This window comes from Diabrotica undecimpunctata, chromosome 4, assembly GCF_040954645.1.
Source record: "Diabrotica undecimpunctata isolate CICGRU chromosome 4, icDiaUnde3, whole genome shotgun sequence".
In the NCBI taxonomy this organism is placed as follows: Eukaryota; Metazoa; Arthropoda; class Insecta; order Coleoptera; family Chrysomelidae; genus Diabrotica; species Diabrotica undecimpunctata.
In genome coordinates, this window is record NC_092806.1 from 105,046,243 (window position 1) to 105,068,850 (window position 22,608).

The window sequence follows — 22,608 nt, forward strand, 5'->3', positions numbered from 1 at the left end:
AATTGTAGAAGCAAAATTCGGCTAGGTAGAGACTTGTCCCTTGTTAGACAAGGTGACACACTCTCTAGCCCCCTGTTTAATTAAAATGAATGGCACAATATTTAATAACAGCCTTTAACTCATTTCATATAAAGAATGACACTCATATTATGAGAAGAAGCAAATCTGCAGTTAAAAGGATTCTTACAGCTACACAGTATCAGCAACTCCTCAAAGACAGAGGCAGAAGTTAATTATTCCATCGAAGCTGTTCAATGATTTGTATAGTTTAGCCCTCTTGTCGATACATAAAATAATATGAACAACGAAATAAAGAGAGAAATACTACTTGATATTTTGGTCTATCAAAATAACTGCAATCAAGGAATATGTCCAAAAATAAAAAAAAACTAAAATATATAAACTCAGATAAGACTACTCCTAACACAAGCAACTGGACTTCGTAAGTCGTATATTTTCATCCACAGTGACCGGCAGTAAAACCAGAACTCATATCGTGTCACTTTGCATAGTTTGATATACGATTTCACTAATTTTGAGTTAAGTTTGCCAAATTTCTGGTAACAACTTTTTAACCGGAAATGACACCAAAACTAGAACTAAATATTCGAGATAGACTTTTCAACACATGTCGATTAATATATCACATGTACTATTTTTGCGACTATAATGTGGCACTTCTATTTACAACGTTTTAACCGGAAGTGATATAAATATCAGAAGTATATATTTGTTCTCGTCTTGCTAAGCTGCGTCGAATAATATATCGCTTGTACTATTTCGGCGATTTTAAAATAGTATTTTTGGTAGCAACTCTGGAATCGGAAGTCGGAGATTAAATTTCTCACCTATTTAAGAATTATATAAAAGTTCGTTACAAAAAATTTTTCTAATAAATCTTTGTTTAAATAATACATCAGTGTATGTTTTTAAGTAGATCCATAAATATACTTAATTTTGATTCTTTTATCATCCTCTCTATCAGTTCCCAAGTCAGTTACCCAAACGCCTAATATAAAATACTACACTGTACTAAAAAGACTATGAACCTAAAAATATATCAGACAGGTAATGATTGGATGGAAACAATAAAATACCTCGAAGTCGAGTCAGATAAAGAACTAACAAATCAATAACAATATGGAGTAAATAGTCAATAAAGCACAAATTGATTTCTCCAAAATTTCTTTGGGGAATTTGAGACATAAAGAAATGTACATGCGGAACATATCAGAAAAGAATAGATGTGGATCAATTCACACCTGAATGACAAGAGCTATTACGTAGTCGTGAAATACTCTCAAAATAATAAAGTCACTCGTTTTGGTTTTGTATCTAGTCAGCTTTGTTTGTCTATAAAAACAATCAAAAACTTTATATAGTCTACAGCATTAACTTCAAAGGATCTGTCATAAAAACTGTATGAAAGTCATTTAGAAATTTATTATTTAAGCCCGTATTTAAGCAGAAAAATAACCTATTGAGTTATTAGGCGAATAATATATATATCAAACTAACGTTTCAGTCAAAGTAGTTGCAAACGCCACCTATTATATAAATTAAACAAAAAAACAGCCCAAATCACAAATACAGCCATCACAAATAATATTATTTTTTATGGGGAACAAAAGTAAGTTTTGTATGCATAATATTAACCTGTTGCATTGTATTAAAAGTAACTTTAAAAAGAAAAGTAAACATATAGTTATAACGCTTTCGTAAACCATTTCTCTTAAAATTTTTTAAAATTGCTGAAAAAGCTGAAGTTATAGATCAACATCCAAATTTTGCATACGATTTTCTGGTGATTTTATGTCTTCACCATATTCAAATAACACATCCAAAAGCTTTTCCAGATAATCAAAATTGATATTTACCAAAACCACCATTAAATCTCAGTGAAACTTTGTTTTATTTTATGTTAGATAATCTTTTCTTAATAATACAATGTTGTGAATTGTATAAACAAGGGATATCACAAGATTAAAGAAAGGAAACAACAAAACACTACAAGCAACAGTCACAAGAAGGGATACAATAATACCATAAGTGAAGGGCTTATCAGAAAAATTAAAAGTGATAGGAGATAAGTAAAACATCAAAAAAGAACATTTAAAAGAACCCACACACTGGGATCTATTTTGTCCGAAACGAAACCAAACAACACACAAGAAAGATCGAAGGATTTTGGGAGAAACTACAAGACCACTAAGTGTCAGTACAAATGAGCATGAAATATACATTAAGAACCGAGACTTCGACAAATCTCAGAGATACAAACATGCCTTCGACAACTATCACAGAGTACAATGGAAATATGTATCAATAATCATGAAAGAACCAGACATGAAATAGATAACATTCAAAGAAGCAGATCTAATCCTACTTAATGAAGAAAAATGTGTAGCAAACCCATCAGTAGAATGTAACAGACATTGCTTACCAATACTAAAAGAAGAAGTCAACAACAAAAACATACAAACAATAACGGATTAAAGAATGTCGCAGACATATCATCTACAATTTATGAACAAATTGCCATAAATGTTATCATTATTCCATAACGATATGAAAGTGAGAAGGCAAGAGGGCTATTTCTGGAAAACAATCCACAATTAAAGAAGCAGAAGATAAGTACTAAGCAAAAAAATTCACAATTTTTTGGAAATTCAGTGTCATACAGCAGTGATTATCGATCCCTACACTACTATCATTGGTGGCATTTTACAAATGCCAACTGGGGCCTTTAATATAACTGTAATAGACTAGCCTTTATACAATGATATTAGCACTACCAAGTAAAATAACGCAGCTGACGATTTACTTAGACACGTGTAATCAAAATAATATTTCACATGTTGTTGCCACGTTAATAGAAGTTTTGAAAAATATAACGTAAGTGTAATCTATCACAAATTTATGATTCCGAAGCACAGTCACATGGAAGTCAATGCTGCGCATTCTTTAATGGATAGAAGTAAAGTACGAAACAGGTTTTTTATCATACGAATGAAATCAATGTGTGGCCAATTAATATAAAATTTTAAGTTGTTGATATTAATTAGCTAGATTTTTTAAATTGCAGAAAGAGGTTTGAGGTAGCAATTTTATTCAACTGGCGTAATGTTCAATGAATGCAATATAGAAATGAAAATGTAGAAAAATATAATTTAAAAACAATTTATGTCATAAATAATCCTTTCAAGATACTCCGTTTTCAAGAATACATTCTGCAAACAAAATGCTTTTGGCCATACCCATATATAAAAGTTAAATTCCATTACTGATGCAAAATAATAAAATTTGTTGGATTTTTTATCGTCAGTTCCAACAGATAAATAATACTTTTTATGCACCAAGGGTCTTATTAAGATAATTGCGCCCGGAGAGCCACATAATCCAGCCAGAGGGCCTCTGGCCCGAGGGATGGATATTGCTCGATGGGCGTATTTATCTGGTTACACCAGTGGTACATACTGATTTTATTTTTCACTTCACATAATATAAAAACTAAATTTAAGATGTTCTTACTTTTAATTTTACTGTGCCTAGAAAATAATATATGCACAAATTTTAGTCCAAAAAGTATTCTTCAAATTCCTTGTGAACTAAATATTCCAATTTGAAATCCACATTAATTGTTAACGAAAATGCTGATATTTACCAAGGTGTTATGTTAGTTGTATAATATTTACTTATTTGAAAATTGTTTAAAATAAAAAAACCTCGTTCTATAATATTTGCTTTTTTCTTATACAGCAGGGCGTTATAGGCTATAACTCCCGCTTATTATCCCTTAGGATATAACAAGTGAGTTTATGGAAACCATATCCAAGGTAAAATAAACAAATAATATGCAAGTGAAAAATAAATAATTTTAAAATAGTTAAAAGTAATTATTGAGTATCTGACGTACTCTCACGTTTTTAATAACAAATTTCTTTATGAACACCTTTTTGATTCTTTTCATGGAGTTTTTTGATTTGTCTCTTGTACTATGCTAAATGATATAGTTACAATTAATGTAATTTAATAACAGTAGGTACATAATTAACCCTAAGCGCAAGTCTTTGAGCGCAAGTGTATATGTTTACGTTTCTATACGCCAAAAAATTATTCATTATTTGAACAGTACATATATTAAATTTATCAGTAACCTATGAATTGACTTTGTTTATGTTAACTTACTTTTGTTCCTATATATACATACATTTTAACTAATACAAAATTTTAACAAACTGATATCCAGGGAATACTGGGCAGAATGTGTTAAAACAATTTCGAGTTAATTTATACTTATGTTAACCATTATAACAAAAAATGATCAATATTTATTCGATTATGAATTACTAGGGAATATCAACAAAATCACAATGTTTATTGTCAAGCTTTTGACTTTTTATGATATTTGTTTAAAGTTAGTGACAACCGCTCTAAAGAGTATTTATATTTTGCAATTCTTGTAAATGGCGGTAGATATTGTGAAACTCAGACCTATGGTAATACTTAGTGGCTAATCCTGAAATCAGTTCTAAAATATAAAGGTAAAACAAATCAATTTTGATTTTTTTAGTGTTTTGGCCAATGATTTCCTTCATTTGATTGGCAGATGGCATTGGAGACCATTATTAGTAGTAGTTTTTTGACACTTACAGAGTTTTTTTGTAATTCTGTCTTACTATTGGTTTTCTTTGATATGTATTTAAATTTATCAATATGATTAAATAATTCGTTGAATTCCACAAGGAAAATGAAATTCCTCTAGTTGACTGTATACCATCAACCACAAAAGTTTATTTAAAATTCTTAAAAGGGTATATAATTTAATAATTATCTCTTAATTTTATTTATCTTATAATTTTTAAATTATATACCTTTTATAAAGGAATTTAAATAAACTTTAACTGGTTGAATATTTTCAACGTGCATGTTTATTTCTAGCTTTTTAATTACAGATACATATCCTCTGTAATGATAATTACAGAATGCATGATAGAAAATTAAAAAAAAATGAGTATGTATCTTAGTGTTTTGTCTGGATATTTGTTTTTTGTTCTATTTAAATAATTTTTCCTTCATCTACCTCACTCTTCTGACGTTGTACTAGCTCATTTATCTTTTAAATTCTGCGTATATTCTCTTAGTATATTTTGGCAAATATTGTTGTTATTTCAAGGTAGTTGAGCAGCAGTACCGAAACGATCGATCGCAATCGACCGGTCGATCACGACAGCTTCTGGAGTCGATTGCAAAAGAATTCAAAATAAATCAGATCCTGGTTTAGACTTCTTAGGCAGTGTTACCGATTCTTCTCAAATGCCTGTTTCATATATAATAAGCTGCGGCGACAGAGCTTTACATAATGTAAATGGAGAAAAAAGGAAAACATGCCATTTTATTAGTGATTGGGAGGAAGAACTTTTGTTATGTTATGTTCAAGAATCAGTGCGTTTGCCTCGTTTTATGGAATTTATCAGACTTTGTATAAAAAAAAATAAGAAAACGATTTTCATCAAAGAGTAAGTTAAGATGAAGAAAATTTTAAGATTTGAAAAGTAGTTTAAAGGGAGAGCAATCTCATGCAATACTTTAACCATGGTGAAATAAACACTTATTGAAGCGGCTAATGTATTATTTAATGACTTCAAAATAACACACAGACTATATCTGTTATTAAAAAGGTCCAGTTATCCCGTCCAACTGTTAGCAGACGAATTACTTTCAGAGGTAGCACTGTTAATAATTTTTCTTAAGTCGACTTAATAAGAAATACCATCGGATGAAAATACATAACTGGGCAGTATATATCATATCGGTGCACTCATGAAACTGCAAAGAACAGTATATAGATTCCGTAATATCACTTTTTAGTTGGGATTCCAAATCCAGCATAATGTTCGGAGCTATAACTGCTGATCACAAACCATCAATAGTTTTGGATAAATCTGTATAGGTATGACAATGATCTGGGAAAGAAGTAAGTCTGTTGTATAATGATTGAATAATTTGCAACATAGAAAGTCTCAAGCTTATTGTATTTAGAAAGAGTTAAATCACATAGAGAAAGAGGAAAGATCCAGAGGGAGGTGTGTGACTATATTTGTCTGAACAAAAAATTTTGGGTACAAAGATTTCATACATTGTATTGATAAGAGAAATTGGCCTATAGGATTCAGGATCAGTTCGTGCTTAGAGGCATAGTGGTAGTAATAGAAGACAAATTTTTGCGAATATTTTTGTCTGTTCTTTAGTTATATATCTAGCTTGAGCCAGGTATTTGATGGTATTTTCATGGGTTTTGGAACGTAATTTGTTTTTTTTATATGTTTTATTATGTCAGTAGACTCTGTGTTTCACCATAATAATGAATTTCTTTTATGTAGAGCTTGTGTTTTACCTATATGACTTTCACCAGCAAAATGGATTAATGGTATAAACGAATTTAGAAGTTCGTCTCTATTTCTAGTTCTATTGGATATACTTTTTGAATAAATACCAATCGGCTTCCTTTAGATTCCATTTTGGAATTGGAGTTGTTACAATATCTTCACAATTATTACTGAAAGAGGCTTAAATAGGATATTTTAATATAATAAATTAGTTCCATATAAAAACGGGATTACATCCAATGAAAACTTTGGTGACAGAACATGATCACATAATTACAGGTCGATAGTTGATGATGTACCTGTATGAATATTATATTGTGTTGATTGTCCATCATTTAGCAAATTTAGTTTTTTTTAGTAATTTTGTTTTCTAAAATTTTACCTTTGAAATTTATTCCGAGAGATCCCCATATTGGATTATGACTATTATGTAAAATATTATTAAAAAATGACCAACAATTATTCTGGTAGTGAGAATCTTATCTAATACATCAGAAATATCTGCTTCTGTGATTTATTAGTAAGGTGGAATATAAATATTACAGATATTTATTTTTTGTGGAAAGTACATTGATACTCCTACTACTTCTAAATTACTATTGACTGCCAATACCAAATACTATTCATTACCAAATAGTAACAACTCCTCCACTAGGGAAACAAGAATAATTCCTGATGTCATAACTACGCTGTACTTTAAAGTTTGTTTCTTGTAAACAAATAATTGATGGCGAGATTATTGAACAAATGTTTAAGCATTTCTAAACGACCAATGGGTCTATCAAGGAGCATATTGCGTAGCTGGGTCATTTTGTTCCATCCGCATTACATGCTATATCCACCTCAGACGTCCTATTTAAATGTGTTTTACGATATCTGGTTCCTTGTATATTCTATAAAGTTCAAAGTTGTATAGTCTTCTTCAAACTCCATTAACATTCACTGCTCCATAGATTCGCCATAGTATTTTTCTTTTTAAACATCCTAACATGTTTTTATTACTTTTTGTTAGAGTCCAGGTCTCTGAACCATATGTTAGGACTGGGCGTATTATTGTTTTGTATAGTCTTATTTTTTGTATTTCTCGATATAATGCTGGATTTAAAGAGACGATTGAGCCCAAAATACGATCTGTTGGCCGTGCAAATTCTGCGGTTTATCGCTGCGGTAGTATTATTTTTAGTATTAAGGAGCGCTCCCAGGTATACAAATTCAAAGTTCAAAGAACCGCCATTCTTGATGATCGAATTAAACAAAGAATAAACAAATAAAAACAATGGCAGTCAGCCATGTGAAATGCTGCAGAGAGAGGATTCTCTAATCTAATATCTAAAATACACATCTTGGCCATGGGACCAATATAAAGGGTGTAGATCTGAACATAAAATTTTACATTCAAAATTTACCAGTGTATTAATCTGCGTATTTTCCAGTGACGGCGTATTAAATATAATTAAAAAATAAAAAAAGATTAAATAAAGATTTAAAATCTAGAGTTATTGTCATTATCTGCCAATACATGATGTGGCATCAATAAATCGATATTAAAAAAAGTTTTTATATTCTATTGTGCTATGAAATCCAATATTAGCTTCAAAAGCCACAAAAAAAACTCATCATCCCCGGATATCAGTTTATCTAAGTATTATATCATACAGTTATAAAATAGAATGATTGTGATTGTGAACTTTAAGTCACATTAGGGTTTTCATGCTTTTTATAATCTATCGTAAGTTGAAGAGTCAAATTTTTCAATGTACTTTAGGATCAAAATATAGCTATAAACGATTATTCTGAGTATCACAGAATGAACACTACATCTAATGGCTCGTACAAAAAGTTCATATATACGAATGTTTCACAATTTTTTTAATTTCAAATATTATCAAATATCTCTTAAGATGTATAAATGTGGAATTGTTTAAAACGTTAAGCTTAAGGAACAGATATTTATACATTTTATAAAGAAAACGTCAAAGTACACTCCAGGACATCTCTTCTTAACGATTTTAAACAATCAACTATTAAATAGTGGAAGCAGTAAAATAATATAAACACCGTTTGGTAAATTAACAATTTCAATAATAGTAATTTACCATCATTATCAGAAAAACAATAAAAATGTTTAGCTAAAAATTGAGCACTTTTTGATAACCAAGCTCCAAGAAAAAATATGACAAAGGTATCTGGGAATAATAGTAAGTACCGTTAATTGAAACTTTCTCAAACTGATAGGAATAGTAAAATAATACTAGAACTAGTAAAATAGAAAAACAATAATTATTAAGTTATGATTATGAATTACAGTTTAATTAAATAAGGCAAATAAACTACCGTTCAACAACGTTCACCAAAACTTTGTCGGTTATCAAACGAAAGAAAAAAATATTCAAAAGAACTATAATATCTGCGACCACCAAATAACCATAAAAATATAAACCATAATCGTGTATGTTAAAAAAAAAGTCTTCAGTAGCAGTTCAGATCTCAGATAGAAATCTTCATCTCAAATACAAAGCAGTATTTCTGAAAATACCTTTAAACGGAGATGTGGTTAGATTGGTAAAATTAAGGTAATAATGAAGAGACCTCTTGAATAAAATTAATCTACGTACAGTATTGCCTGCAAAATGTAGGTTGTTTATTGTTCAGCTTTTTATTGAGATGCCCTTTTCCCATCCTTCAAGCGCTCTTCTCATAATACGCTTCCATATATATTAATTAATTCATGAGACAGTATACATCCTTGTTTGACACCTTATATATAGTTCAATTATAAGCGAAATTAAGTGTTGTGGTACGCCTACTTCTTTTAGTATCTGTCATAAGTATTGCCATTTGACCCTGTCGAACGCTTTGCGATAATATATAAAACAAATGTATAAAAGGATATTGAATTCACTAGATTTTTCTATTATTTGTCATATGATCAAAAGCTGCCCACATTATCGTTATTGTAGATGTGGTCTAGTCGTCAGGCCATTGCTGGGAATACCCTATTTTGATACAGAGCAAGTGAACCAATTTTCTTGCGGTTTTGTCTATAGCTTTGAGCATTTCTGCTCTTATCATATCTGAACCTGGTGCTTTGTTATACTTGAGTTTACTGAAAAAAGCAAAGATAATAAAAGATGATAAGCCGTAACTCAAAAAGAAGAAATTGTGTCAGTATTTGGCAAATTTGGTATCAGTGGAACAGTAACAATCGTAGAATATTGTGCTTATCATTTAGAGTTACTAGTCAGATAATAAAATAAAAAATGGACCATAAAAAATTACAGTATGTTCAATAACTAAAGATACAAAAAAGTGACGAAAGATAAACCTAAACTTTAAAAAGAGATATTAAGAAATAATGTCATAACATTCGTGTATGATGACGACAAAAACGGAAGGCTAAGACTAAAAAGTAAGTATTACAACTGATAAATAAAATAGGGCTGCTCGCAAATGTCTGTGTAGATCAGAAAACAAGAAACAATTGATCAAGGTAATGATTGCATTTTTTATGGCAATAATACACGGATTATAATTAAAAATAAAATCTAAAACTTCGAACAAACCACTAAACTTAATATGGTACTACTGATTCAAAATTAGTACATATTAAGTTATCATTCAAGATATAGAGAATAAACTGAGACATTGACCTTAGAATGTTGCAGATTGCGTAAAATTGATATATACATAACATATAAATATATTAGTTATAACACATTTATACGTTATAATTTATAATATTACAAATAACCGATCGGTAAAAAGTAAATATGACGGTAAAAAATACTATTTTATTATTCCACCATTTAAACAATTTATCAAAATATTTATCCACACATCTTTTACTAAATATATCCAGACTTTTTCTCAGAATACAACCTAAGACATTCCCGAAGAGGGATCATCTTTGTCGTTTCCTACCTCGTTCCAATTATTCGAATTTTCCGTCGTTTCTACAAACTCTTCCTCATTCATACTATAATCTACAAACTCATTGATATTTTCAACGTTTTTCACGAACATAGGTTCTGTATTGACCACCCTGCTGCTGTATCTTTGCTCCTCTGAGTCCCCAGACACCATAGGTTTGGTCTTCTTATCCGTCTCGTCAATACTCTTGTTGGAAACCACTTTGCTTTTCTCTTTCGGATTCTCTTCTGCTTCGCTCAGCTCGTTCGGATTTACACGTACCTTCGATATTCGGTTTTGGACGATCTGAAGATGCCGTAAGACATAGTCTTCTCCAGGTGCTAGTTTGTGAGCTTCCAGAAGACACGATTGGGCTTCTATTAACTTTCCTCGTTCCACATGAACCACGCAGAGATTGTGAAGGCCTTGAATATTTTCTGGTTCCAGTTCCAATATTCGTCTGTAACACTAAAAATAATATGTTAGTATTTATTGCATAGCATTTAAAAACAAGTTTTGTAACGCAAAAATTTAATAAAACGTGTACTTTATTTATTTCTTTTAACCATTTAAGTATTTTAAGATCGTAATACGAAATAAAAAATAATATATTTGTAGACATAACCAAAAAAACATTGTCTAAACCAGGGGTCACCAAGTGGCGGACCGTGGTCCGCATTCGGACCGTGAGCTTGTTTTTTGCGGACCGCCGTTAAATTCAAAATATAGTAATAAAATTATCGTGTAAAATTATAATCAAATCTAAATATATAAATATCTTTACATTTTTAAAATTCATAGTACTAATACTATATAGAAGTACTCGCAATCTGAATAATAAACTGAAGTTCTTTTGTATTTCAAATTTTGAAATTCTTTTGTAAAAAAATAAATTTCAAAATTTCTTTATCAATAATTTTCAACAATGTTTCAATTAACATATTTCTAAGAGTAACCATTCTATGGAATTTTATAATAATTCTATTGTATTTAATAAAACTAAAGATTACTGGGGTTGATGTTGGATATTTTCATTTAACATCGATTTAGCATCGATGTTATCGAACACCTATACCTAAATATCGATGGCAGAACACCGACCATCGAGCCAAGGAATACAATGTTTATCAATCATCGATGCATATCGCGCATCCCTAGTCTCAGTCTCAGCTTTGCTTGTCGCATCGCAATCTTCAATCAGTCGTCATATCGTATTGTTTACGTTTTTATTCTTTTTATCGTGGTTCTAGTTAATACTTTCAAGTGTTGTTTTCTATATACTTCTAGCCTTGTTTATATTTTCCATTCATATCAATATGGATAAGAAGAAAAGAAAATTGTCATTGGCATCATCAATTCAAATCATACCTAGAAGACACTAATGCTCAGTTTGACGATTTGCTTCTTTATAACAAGGTGAGATGGCTAAGCAAAGGTTTAGTGCTTGAAAGATTCTTTGCAATACTTGACAACATAAAAACATTCTGTCCACTATTAATAACGAAGCTGCAAATGACCATTTGGGCTTCCTCTTGGACACAGAAAACGTTGTAACTATTGCATTTTTTGCGGATATTTTCACAAAAATACCGGGGAAAAACTTGTTTGTGAACTTCTTTCGGGCTACCTTATTTTCTCGTGGCACGTCCTTCAATACGTTTTTAACGTATGTTAGAAATATCAAGTAAGTTTGAAATAATATAAAAATTTTTACCTATTTGACGAATTAAACTATAAGTACATTAAAAAATCAACATACATTACTTTTCACGAGAAAATATTCCAGTTATAATAAAAAATATCACATTAATATAACGACAAGGAAATACTTTCTTTATTGAATCAATTGACGACCCTTTGGAAGATCCAACTTATAAGCACGTTAAATATGAGTCATCAGAAGATAGCAATTATTCTGACTCTTCTTTGATCTCTCAGGAACAAACAATTAGAGAAAACAATCCAGAAGAAGACCACCTTGACAGTGACCATGAAAATAATATATTTCCAGTTCCTTTGCTTCAGCCCAATTTTGGTGTGCACCTATGGGAAAACACACGAAGTTTGAATTCACAGGTTGTAACAAACACATGTGTGGACTGCGAGGTTTAGGACGCTAATGTAATAAAAGTGTGTATGTGTGTAACAAGTATTGGAGTAATGTAACAGATAACAAATAAATTAAAGCTGGCTAGCAGAAGGTGCCGGAGAGTGACTACTAGATACTCAAAAGAGGATTCGGCCAATTTGCATGCCCTACAGAGACCGTAGAATAAGAAAATGAATGACAAGGTAATAAACAATCTATAGGTATATAACTAATGTAAATAAAAATGATTATAGAAGTTGCTCCAAAAATGTGAGTGGGCGCCAGGAAAGTATTAACATAAACTTTCCAAGGTATATTGTAAAGCTGTTTGCTGAAATAAGAAAGGAAACAGGTATTAATTAAAATATTTAGTTTCACCACAAATTTTAATCCCTGATAATCTGAATTTATAAATAATAGAACATAAGAAAATTGTAATGATTTGACTTAAAAAGGTAATTTACTTGCTTACTAGGGATGTAGCCCTGTACTTCGGCTTTCAATTAAATATTATAATAAAGTAATGAGGACAGTATCCTGACGGGATAGATATCCAAAGGCTTAAATATATAATAATAATAAAATATCAATAAACAACTCTCTGATTAAATGTGTACACATAAAACCGTACAACCGAGTAAAAAGGGTGGATTTAAAACCTCGACCTGTAGTTGACAATTAGTGTTTATGTTATTTAGAATTATTTAAAAAAAATGACGGGTCTTTATTGTTAAATGAAATAGTATGATTTAAGATTGAAAAAGAAATATAAAAAAAAATATTAACAATTAATGAATAAAAAAATATAAAAATGAACAATGTTCCACACGCTAAATAAGGGAGGTCTTTCCGGCTGGTTCCCTGAAGTGGTCCGGGAATAGTCTTAGAGAGATCTGGACCTCTGATGGAACAGCTAAGGGTGGCGGGCAAATGTGTAAATTCAAAACGTAATTCTTGTTATTTCTCTTAGTAAATCCCAAAAAAAATAAATGAAAAAAAATCGTTGACTCTGGATTTAACTTCTTAAGTAGGCTAAAAAGAACAATTGTGTTATAGTTTCTCCTTACGCTTAATAAAAAGAAGGGAAACACACAAGGTTTATGAACAAATGAAATAACTTAAGAGAGATTACAAAAAGTTGCTGGGAAGCTCGTATCAAAACAAGAAGCTCTAATGATTTTGTAGATAATATGACCTTCGCATGGTTTGACAATATTTTATGTAAAATAGATTGATCAAATAGATAATTTTTAACGAAAAGCTTGCTACGGATATATTTTTGAATATAAAAGTACGGTATGAGGCAGAATATTTTTACAGAGATAGTCTTAATAGATAGTTTTAAAGATGGATAATTATGTTTTTAAGGCCGGGAAGTAAAATAGAAAATTAAAATGATTTTATAACATTACTATAGCTGAATCCAGAATGTTTCTTAATGAAATAATGTGAGAAATGACAGATAGATATATCACTAACGAAGAAAAAATGACGATATCATAGAAGTTAAAATGGCTGATGGTTTTTACACTTTTTATTTATAATTGAATCAACTTACCGGCTAAGAGTGGCTATAAATCAAATAGTATACACCACAAAACAACTAAAAACCCTCCATATTCTTCTTTTCCAACAAAAATTAATATTCTTAAAATAAATTTAGCCTTCTCTTGCCGCCTACCCTTCTTAGTTAACCGAACTTGTCTTCCAAAAAGTTAAACCCAGAATGAGCGCTAATTGCTAGCCGGATAATCATGTCTCGCTACAGCGCCGCAGGTGTCGCTGTTCAATACCAACTTAGAATTTAAAAATTAAGAAAATTCTTAAGAGGATATGGATTTAAAAATTTTATTTAAAGTGAATAAAGAATTATTGAAGTGACGGACTCGTTACAAGGTCAACACGGTTATCGATGTATTTAGCTGCACTTTCAGGCTGTACGCCAATGGATTGTTTTAAAGTGTTTCTAGATTGTAAAATTTTAGATGAAATGATTTTGCAAACAAACCTATTTGCTATTCAAGTTTTAGATAGCAATAAAAATGTAACTAGTTCATTTCGATTACATAAATGAAAACCTACAAGAAAATGAGAACTAAAAGTTTTTCTTGGAATACGGGCGAACTTGGAAATTGTTAAAATGCCTAGTATTCGTCATTATTGGTCTACTGAACCCATGTTTAGTATAAATGTAATTTCTAACAAAATGAGTCGAAACAGGTTTGAGTTATTACTCAAAATGAGGCACTTCAGCAATACATTCCCCAAAAGATACACAAATATGGAATAAAACTGTTCAAATTGTGTTGTTCAAAATGATATACCTGGAATATCCGGAAGTATGCAGAACGAGAAGCCGACGTGAGCTGTTCAGTTCCAACTAAGGTAGTAATCAATTTATCAGATAATTTATTGAATACTTGCCTTAATTTGGTAATTGACAATTTTTATACAAGCATTGAATTGGCAAATATTCTGCTGGATTAAAAAGCTCATTGTTAGGTACAGTTAGATCGAAAGACGTTGTCCTTGAATCTACACCTGATGTTCTATCAACTCGTCATACGGATAACACAAAAAAAGTACAAAGAAGACAAGAAATATTCCAAAAGCCCTTAGCGATTCTAGATTACAATACTGGAAAAAGTTAAATCGACTTATCGGACCAGATGTCGAGCTACAATATTCCTCTCGAAAAACCTTAAAATGGTATCGAAAAATAGCGATACAGATACTATGAGGGACTGCCATCGTAAATGCTCAAGGTCTTTATAAAGAAATATCTGGAAAGCTTATTTTTATAACGGAATTCCGGGAAAAAATTGTTGAAAATCTGCTTGATGTAGATAAAAAAATATTCATGTTCACCCTTGTCCAAATAATGCCCAGAAGAGAAAGCTCCAAACACACTCTTTTTCAAAGCAAGATAGACCTGCGGAGAAAACTAGAAATAATTGTCGCGGATGTTACGCATAGAAGCAAGATGAAAACGCCCGCAAAAATACTGTCAAAAAAGTGACTACATACTTATTGTGTGTATTGTGACGGGGAGCCACATTTCCGCTTGAAATGTTTTACTAAATATCATAAAAAATTAAGGTTCCATGTTATGACATTTATAATAATTATAAATACATTTAGTTTAACTATTGAAAAATATTTTCTATTTTGTGCTTCATTAATACATATCAGCAAATAAATATTATGAAAGATTTAATTATTATACGTTTTGTGCTTTATTTTATATGTATATCATTATTCATAGATTTAGTTGAACTTTTAGATATTCAGCTTTTTTTTTGTTAATAAATATTAGCAGTAAAAATCCAATGTTTCGTGTTCCAAAGAACCATAACGGTCATTTGAGATAGTTACACTAGGGGTCATCTGGACTGTCAGAACCTAAATTTGTAATGGGGTATGTCGGTCACTGATGACCGCCATGGCGCTCAACGTGTTAAGAAAATATTATATTTAACCTGTAAACCAGTTTGACTGTTGACTTCTTCTTCTTCTTGATGTTGTATTGAACCAGATTCTGAGGTTCTTTAACCAAGATGTTCTTCTTCTTCCTTTTCAAATATTCATGTGATCAGAATCAGTTATATTTCCTTTCTGCCTTCGTTTTAGTCCCCCTTTAACTTTCATATGTACATTGTGAATATCGTACTCTGACTGCAGAGTCTCAATTTCTTCGCATCTTTCCCTTACTTCTTTTTCTTTCGCTTCTCTGATTTTCGTTCTTATTAAGACATTTATGGGTTTTACAGTTGACTTACTTACATTCTATTAATTAGTTTGCTACACATTTTTCTGGGACCTGTCAAAGTTATTTTTTTAATATATGATTCACGCTCATTTATCTTAACACTCAGCGATAAAAGTGTTTGCACTCTTTGATCTCATCTGTGTGTTGTTGTACTCGGTTTTGGAAAGAATAGCCCTCAGTGTGTTAGTTGTTTTAAATGTTGTTGTGAAGTTCTATTTATTTTCTATCTTTTTTAATTTTTCTGATAAGCCTTTTACATATGGTATTGTTGGTGTATTTGGTATTTTGTTCTTTCCTTTCTTTAATCTTGTGAAATTCTTTGTTTATAAATCACAGTGAATCATTATTTTTTGTTAAGATCTTTATTAGAAAGTTTTTTTTTTTCAGAAACGCATTTTCGTTGGAGCAGATGTTTTGGGCTCTATTAAAGTAATATTATGATTCCCTTTTTGATGTTTATGCTATTTGAGTAATCATACGTATGTTTTAAGGTTTAATATTATAATACTATCTTAGTGTTTTAATAAATTACAAATTAAATTATTTAAATAAATTAACAAATAAATAATTATTTATATGAAGTAAATAAATTTATACGATAATTATATACAAAAAAATATAATATTCTTAGCACACACAGCATACAACTTTGCATCCCTTATTCTAAATATCTTCTAATCCAGAAATATCCCCTACGTCGATGTTGCGAAAGGTATTTTCCATACCAAAACTGACCTGGCACAATCAAGTAAATAGTTTGTCTGTATACACAATTTATTCTTTGTTTCTGAGTTTGGCAATAAATAAGACTTGTCGCCAACGAGAAAATCTGGTTAAAAATTTTACTAGAAAAACTATTAATTACGCTATGACAGTTGACATAGAACGTGAGTGTCATTGGTATACTCGGTGATGTTTGTATGGTGAATGATTTCGAATCTATAAATATCAGATAAGGCTTTTTTTACCCAAATATAAACAGTTGTAAAAAAAATTATGCCAAATTTATCGGTTATACGTATCATATATAATTAATTTTAAATTACCGATCCGTCTTAAAAAACAAGTTTTTTTTCTAAAATTCTAAATAGAAATGAAGTAAAACAAATATAACAAATAAAAAAATTGTAATATAATTAATATAATTTGTAGTAAACATATTAACATATCAAAAATAGTAGTGCTAATACGAATACATATGATGAAAATTAGCACCACCTTTTGTTCTATATCATCAAATCTTAACTATATATACATTTTAATTAAAAACATATATTAGCTAGGGGTATTAGACACGTCAATATTTGATTTTCACTATCAGACTTATTAAAATGAAAACAGTTTCGTATTACTTACTCTTAAATAAAATATCGGCTTGCATGCAATTAGGGATATTTTCCTTTAATGAGTACAATATTATGTTACTCTATTGTTATTGTAGTATAAAATCGATAATATAATACTTAAATATTATGTCTAAGATTGTCTTGATTGAACGAACTAAAAATTAAGCTAAGAGGGATGTATGACTTTTTCAAATAAAAGACAAACATTATACAGTATACAGTGCTTGTCTAAACAATCCTACATAATTAGCAGTTTCAGTCCAAAAACCTGTAAATTATATTTTAATTATAAATAATCTCATTTTAGCAATAATACTATTTTTTGGTTACTAAACATGAACACTTGTTCAAACACAAGTCAGTCAAACAATTTCGAGAGCTCCACTTGCTGAAGGTGCTGCCCTGGAACATCAGCCAACGCTAACCCAAGCGGGACGACAAAGGCAGCACATGAAATGAACTGTCTCCATAAATAAAAATATTGTGAGCATCTACTACAAGGCTAGTTAACCCTAGGCCTTCAAGGTCTGTTGAGCTTGGTAGATAATAAATAATTACGAGGTGACTAATATTGGTCAAGAAACTATTGGCTTTGGACAACACATGTATGTCGAATTTTACAGAGAGTACCCAAAGATTCAAGAAATACAACAAAGACGCAAGGCTAATAGATGAAGCTATGTACTATCACAATATATGCAAAGAACCTGACAGTCAAGATCAACAGAATCAGCCACGAGATATATTTAGGAGAATTCGCTATAGATCACGAAACTTTTAGACTGTTAAAGACTACACAAGAATCCTGAGAACCAAAAGTAAAGATATAACAGAGACATAAAGATGATATTGCCGGAATCTATATAAAGATGATCAACGTCGGGAATTTGTTAATGAAACCCCTGAAGAAATCGAAGAAGAACCTAATATACTAGAGAATTAAATAAGATGACGATCAGTAAACTCAAGTATAAGAAAGCACCAGGTCCAGCTAGAATAAATGCTTTTATAAATGCGATAACTACAGAACCATCTTTCTTATCTCACAGGACAGCAAAATAATGCTACACATAATCAATGAGAGACTGAAAACTTTCCTACAAAGAGAAACACCCTAAAAGCAAACTGAATTTACCAAAGGCAGAGGTGCTCAAGAACACCTTCTGAACGAAAGACAAAAAAATCTAGGGAATTCAATCTCCCACTATAAATTTTTTGTACAGATTATCGCAAGGCGTTCGACAATGCGGGCGACAATGGCAACACTTATGGCATTTAGTAAAAGAAGTGGCCGTACCACAACACTTAATTTCGCTTATAACTGACCTATTCGAACACACTACAGAAATAGTTGAAAAGTACTTGACACATTCTCAAACTAATTTCATTCAAGAACAAGTTGTCAGATAAGGATGTATACTGTCTCCACAATTATTTAATATATATGGGGAGCATATTATGAAAAAAGCGCTTAAAGGATGTGAAAAAGACTCAGCCCTTCTTGCATATAGTCAAGAAGAGTTAATTGATCTCATACGACTAGTTGACAACAAAAGTCAAATATTTGATATATAAAAAACAAAGATCATGATAATGGATATACATAACAATCATCCACACATAACCACGATTGACCATTTTGAGATTGTAAGCTTATATATCTGTGATCATTGATCAAAAACACAGGGTCCACAAATTTCCAAAAAATTGCCACATCAATAAAGAAAAAGAGTCAATAAATTACAAGGCAGACACGGGATAGTTAAGCAATATCTACTGTAAGATTCTAAATAATTTATATTAATTTTACTGTATAAACAATAAGATATTTTAACCATGCTGTATATTATTAACATGTATAAAACTGACTATTTCTATTATTTATTTATTTTATTATTTATTTAGTTTTTAATATGCTTTTTGTTTTTTGTAATCTATATTATAATGTAAGCATCTTAAACAAACATTATTATTATTATTAAATATGTTTTTTATGTTTGTTTTTTGTGTTTTTTAATTACGAAATATAATTATACACCCAAGCGATATTGTCTGTCAGTACAGTTTTGAACATGGACCTGTTCAAAAATACTTTTTAATTTTGTGAGTTTAAAATAATGTATAACATTGTTCTTTCTATTAATTTTATTTCAAATTATATCCTAGTTTCTCCTCATGAAGCTAAGAAACAATTAGCTAAATTAGAGACGTAAAGAAAAAAGGAGTTTTATTTACAAACTAGTAAGTTGTTTTATTTTGTAATCAGTCAGAGGCCCTTTTCAGGATAATAAAGAAAATATGTCTATTATCATCCCTAGTGTCATGTGATATGTCGGATGTCGCTATACGTTCATTAATAACCAAGACGATGTGTAGTGCCCTTTTGGTAGTCTCTTTGTTTATTTTTTCTATCTAAATATATTCGTGATATCCTTCCCTTTCATTTAACGTAACACACGCTCCAATCAGACCAATAACAAATGAGATATAATGTAATGCCTTCTTAGCAATGCCGAAATGTCTGTTTTTTCTGTCTCAACATATTCGCTACCCCTCTTCTTTCCAATGATGTATCTATCATACGTCACGATACAACGAACTATTCTACCCCCACCACGAAACGCTGAAAAAATGAGCAGAATAAATTAGCATTTTCTTATGAGATTTTACATGGGAAATGAATAATTTCATTTAATCGTTATTTAATTCTATGTAATTGTGTTTAAGTTGATTTAATTTTATTTAATCTTATTAAGTTTTAATTTTATTTTATTTTGGTAAGGCGTTGACGTTTGTTAAACATCATTTTATTTTTTTAGTAAGTGTATATTTATCTTACCAAGTGACATATAATAAATATATATTATACGTCATTGATCTTACGTTACAATTACAGTAACCTATATTTTTAGCAATTTTCGAAAAAATTTATTACTGTGAAGCAGTAAAATTTATGATTACCAATATTTGAAGCAACAATTTGTAGAATGAATTAGCAATAAATCAACCGTATCGTTTCAACAAGAACGAAATATAATTGAAATGTCAAATGTTAAATTAAAAATGACCCTAAGAATATTTTCCAAAAAAGAAACAACGAATTAGTCGATAGATGGAAAATAATGTGCTATATCTCACTAAACACTGTTAATTCCCTCAAGATACATAATGCTGTAACTCCAAAAATATACGGTCTGCCCAAAACACATAAAGAGGGTATGCGGCTGCGTCTTATTGTCTCATGCATTCAGTCTTCTTTTAAAAACCTTTGAAAATACTTGAAAAACATTATTTCCAACGTAATAAATAAAAATCCATACTATTTAAAAGACGCTGATCACCTGAAATCAAAACTCAAAAATATACATTTAACTCCAAATTATACATTAGTTTCTCTCGATGTGGTATCTTTATACACCAATATTCCAATAGCTTTAGCGAAAGATATTATTAAAAAAAGTGGAATGAAATCAAAATGTTCACAGACATCCCACTAGAAGAATTTCTACTAGCAGTCGAAACAACATTAAAGTCAACCTACCTATTTCCTATATAAAACAAAATCTTCCAACAAACAGATGGATGTGCTATGGGTGCTAGCATATCCAGTTCCATCGCTCAATTAGTTTTAGAGCATCTAGAAGAAATTGTTTTAAGTAAAATAGATTTTTATATACCCTTTTTTCTATCGCTATATAGATGACTGCTTGAGTGCAGCACCAGAGATAAAATGGATATTTTAATAGATGAATTCAATAACTTTCACCAAAAACTAAATTTCACATTCGAATTTGAAAAAAATTATCAAATTAATTTTCTGGACCGGACTTTACATAGATAAAACAGCACTATAACTACTTCATGGTACACCAAAAAAACCTGGTCGTCGAGATATCTGAATTTCAACTCTCATCATCCCTTGTCTCAAAAGAAATCTGTAGTTATCGGACTCGCCGATAGAGGTATCAGATTATCCGATCCCATCAATAGACCTCGTGCCAATAAAAAAGCAAAAATAGCACTAATACTTAATTTTTACCCACACCACCTTATCGACAACACTTTCAAATCGCGACTGCATACATTTTACCATAACAATAATAACAATAAAACAAAGACGGTAATGAAAAACTATATGTCTCTCTTCTATATAAAAGGTTTATCAGAACAACTTGCAAATCTTCTGTCTAAACATAACATTACGGTTGCTCATAAAGGGCACACATTTTTTGAAAAAGAATTTTACAAGACTAAAAACAAAAACCCCTCTATTAAAAAAATCGCATGTTGTGTATGAAATTTCCTGCTCGAATTGTGATCGAGTATACAGGGTGGTCCTTAAGTAATTGTACAAACGAAAACTGTAAGCTCTACACTTTAAAATATTACGATTTAAGCCAAATTGCTTTAATAAAATGTTGATATTAAGAAAGATACAGGGTGTTAAAGTGGAAATTTAAAATTCTATTTTTCGCTATAACTTTTACGTTTGTAAATATTTTTGGACAACAATTTATAATTAGATGCTATAAAGCAGTATGAATTAAAATTTTATACAAACTTTAATGTAACTGATATAGGGCGCCACATATGCCACATGTGTGGCATAGATTTGCGCTTAACTTTTTTGCTCTTTAAGTTAGCTCTATTTGTGTTAAAAAATATTAAAAATACATTATTTTTACAAGGAAAAGGTATACCCATTAGTAACCTCAAAATTTAACCGTTTAAAATAACTGATTGTTTAAATGATAAACCAACATGAATAAACAACATACTAAATTTTAAAATACATTTTGCATGTAGTGACTTAGTGGGTCTGTCCTGACCTTATAATGTCTTTGATAAAATGTTTTCATAGTCAATATTATTTCTTGAAAAAGATATGGATTCACTGACGAAACGTAGAAAAAATAGAAATAAAAATGTCTTAGTATCATGTCAATATTTTTAATGAACCTAAGCTCAAGAAAATCCACTAAAATATATATATATATATATATATATATATATATATATATATATATATATATATATATATATATATATATATATATATATATATATATATATCTATATATATATATATATATATATCTATATACA

At 30.2% G+C, this 22,608-nt stretch overlaps 1 protein-coding gene across 1 annotated transcript in view; it reads right to left on the reverse strand.

Moving 5' to 3' along the window:
• Positions 1–4,539: 4,539 nt before the first annotated feature.
• Positions 4,540–22,608, reverse strand: part of LOC140439834 (protein O-mannosyl-transferase Tmtc3-like) — a 636,225-nt gene continuing 618,156 nt past the window's right edge. The window contains exon 11 of the mRNA XM_072529987.1: positions 4,540–10,766. Coding sequence (XP_072386088.1) covers positions 10,269–10,766 — 498 coding nt within the window. The 3' untranslated portion in view covers positions 4,540–10,268. The remainder of the gene's footprint in view (positions 10,767–22,608) is intronic.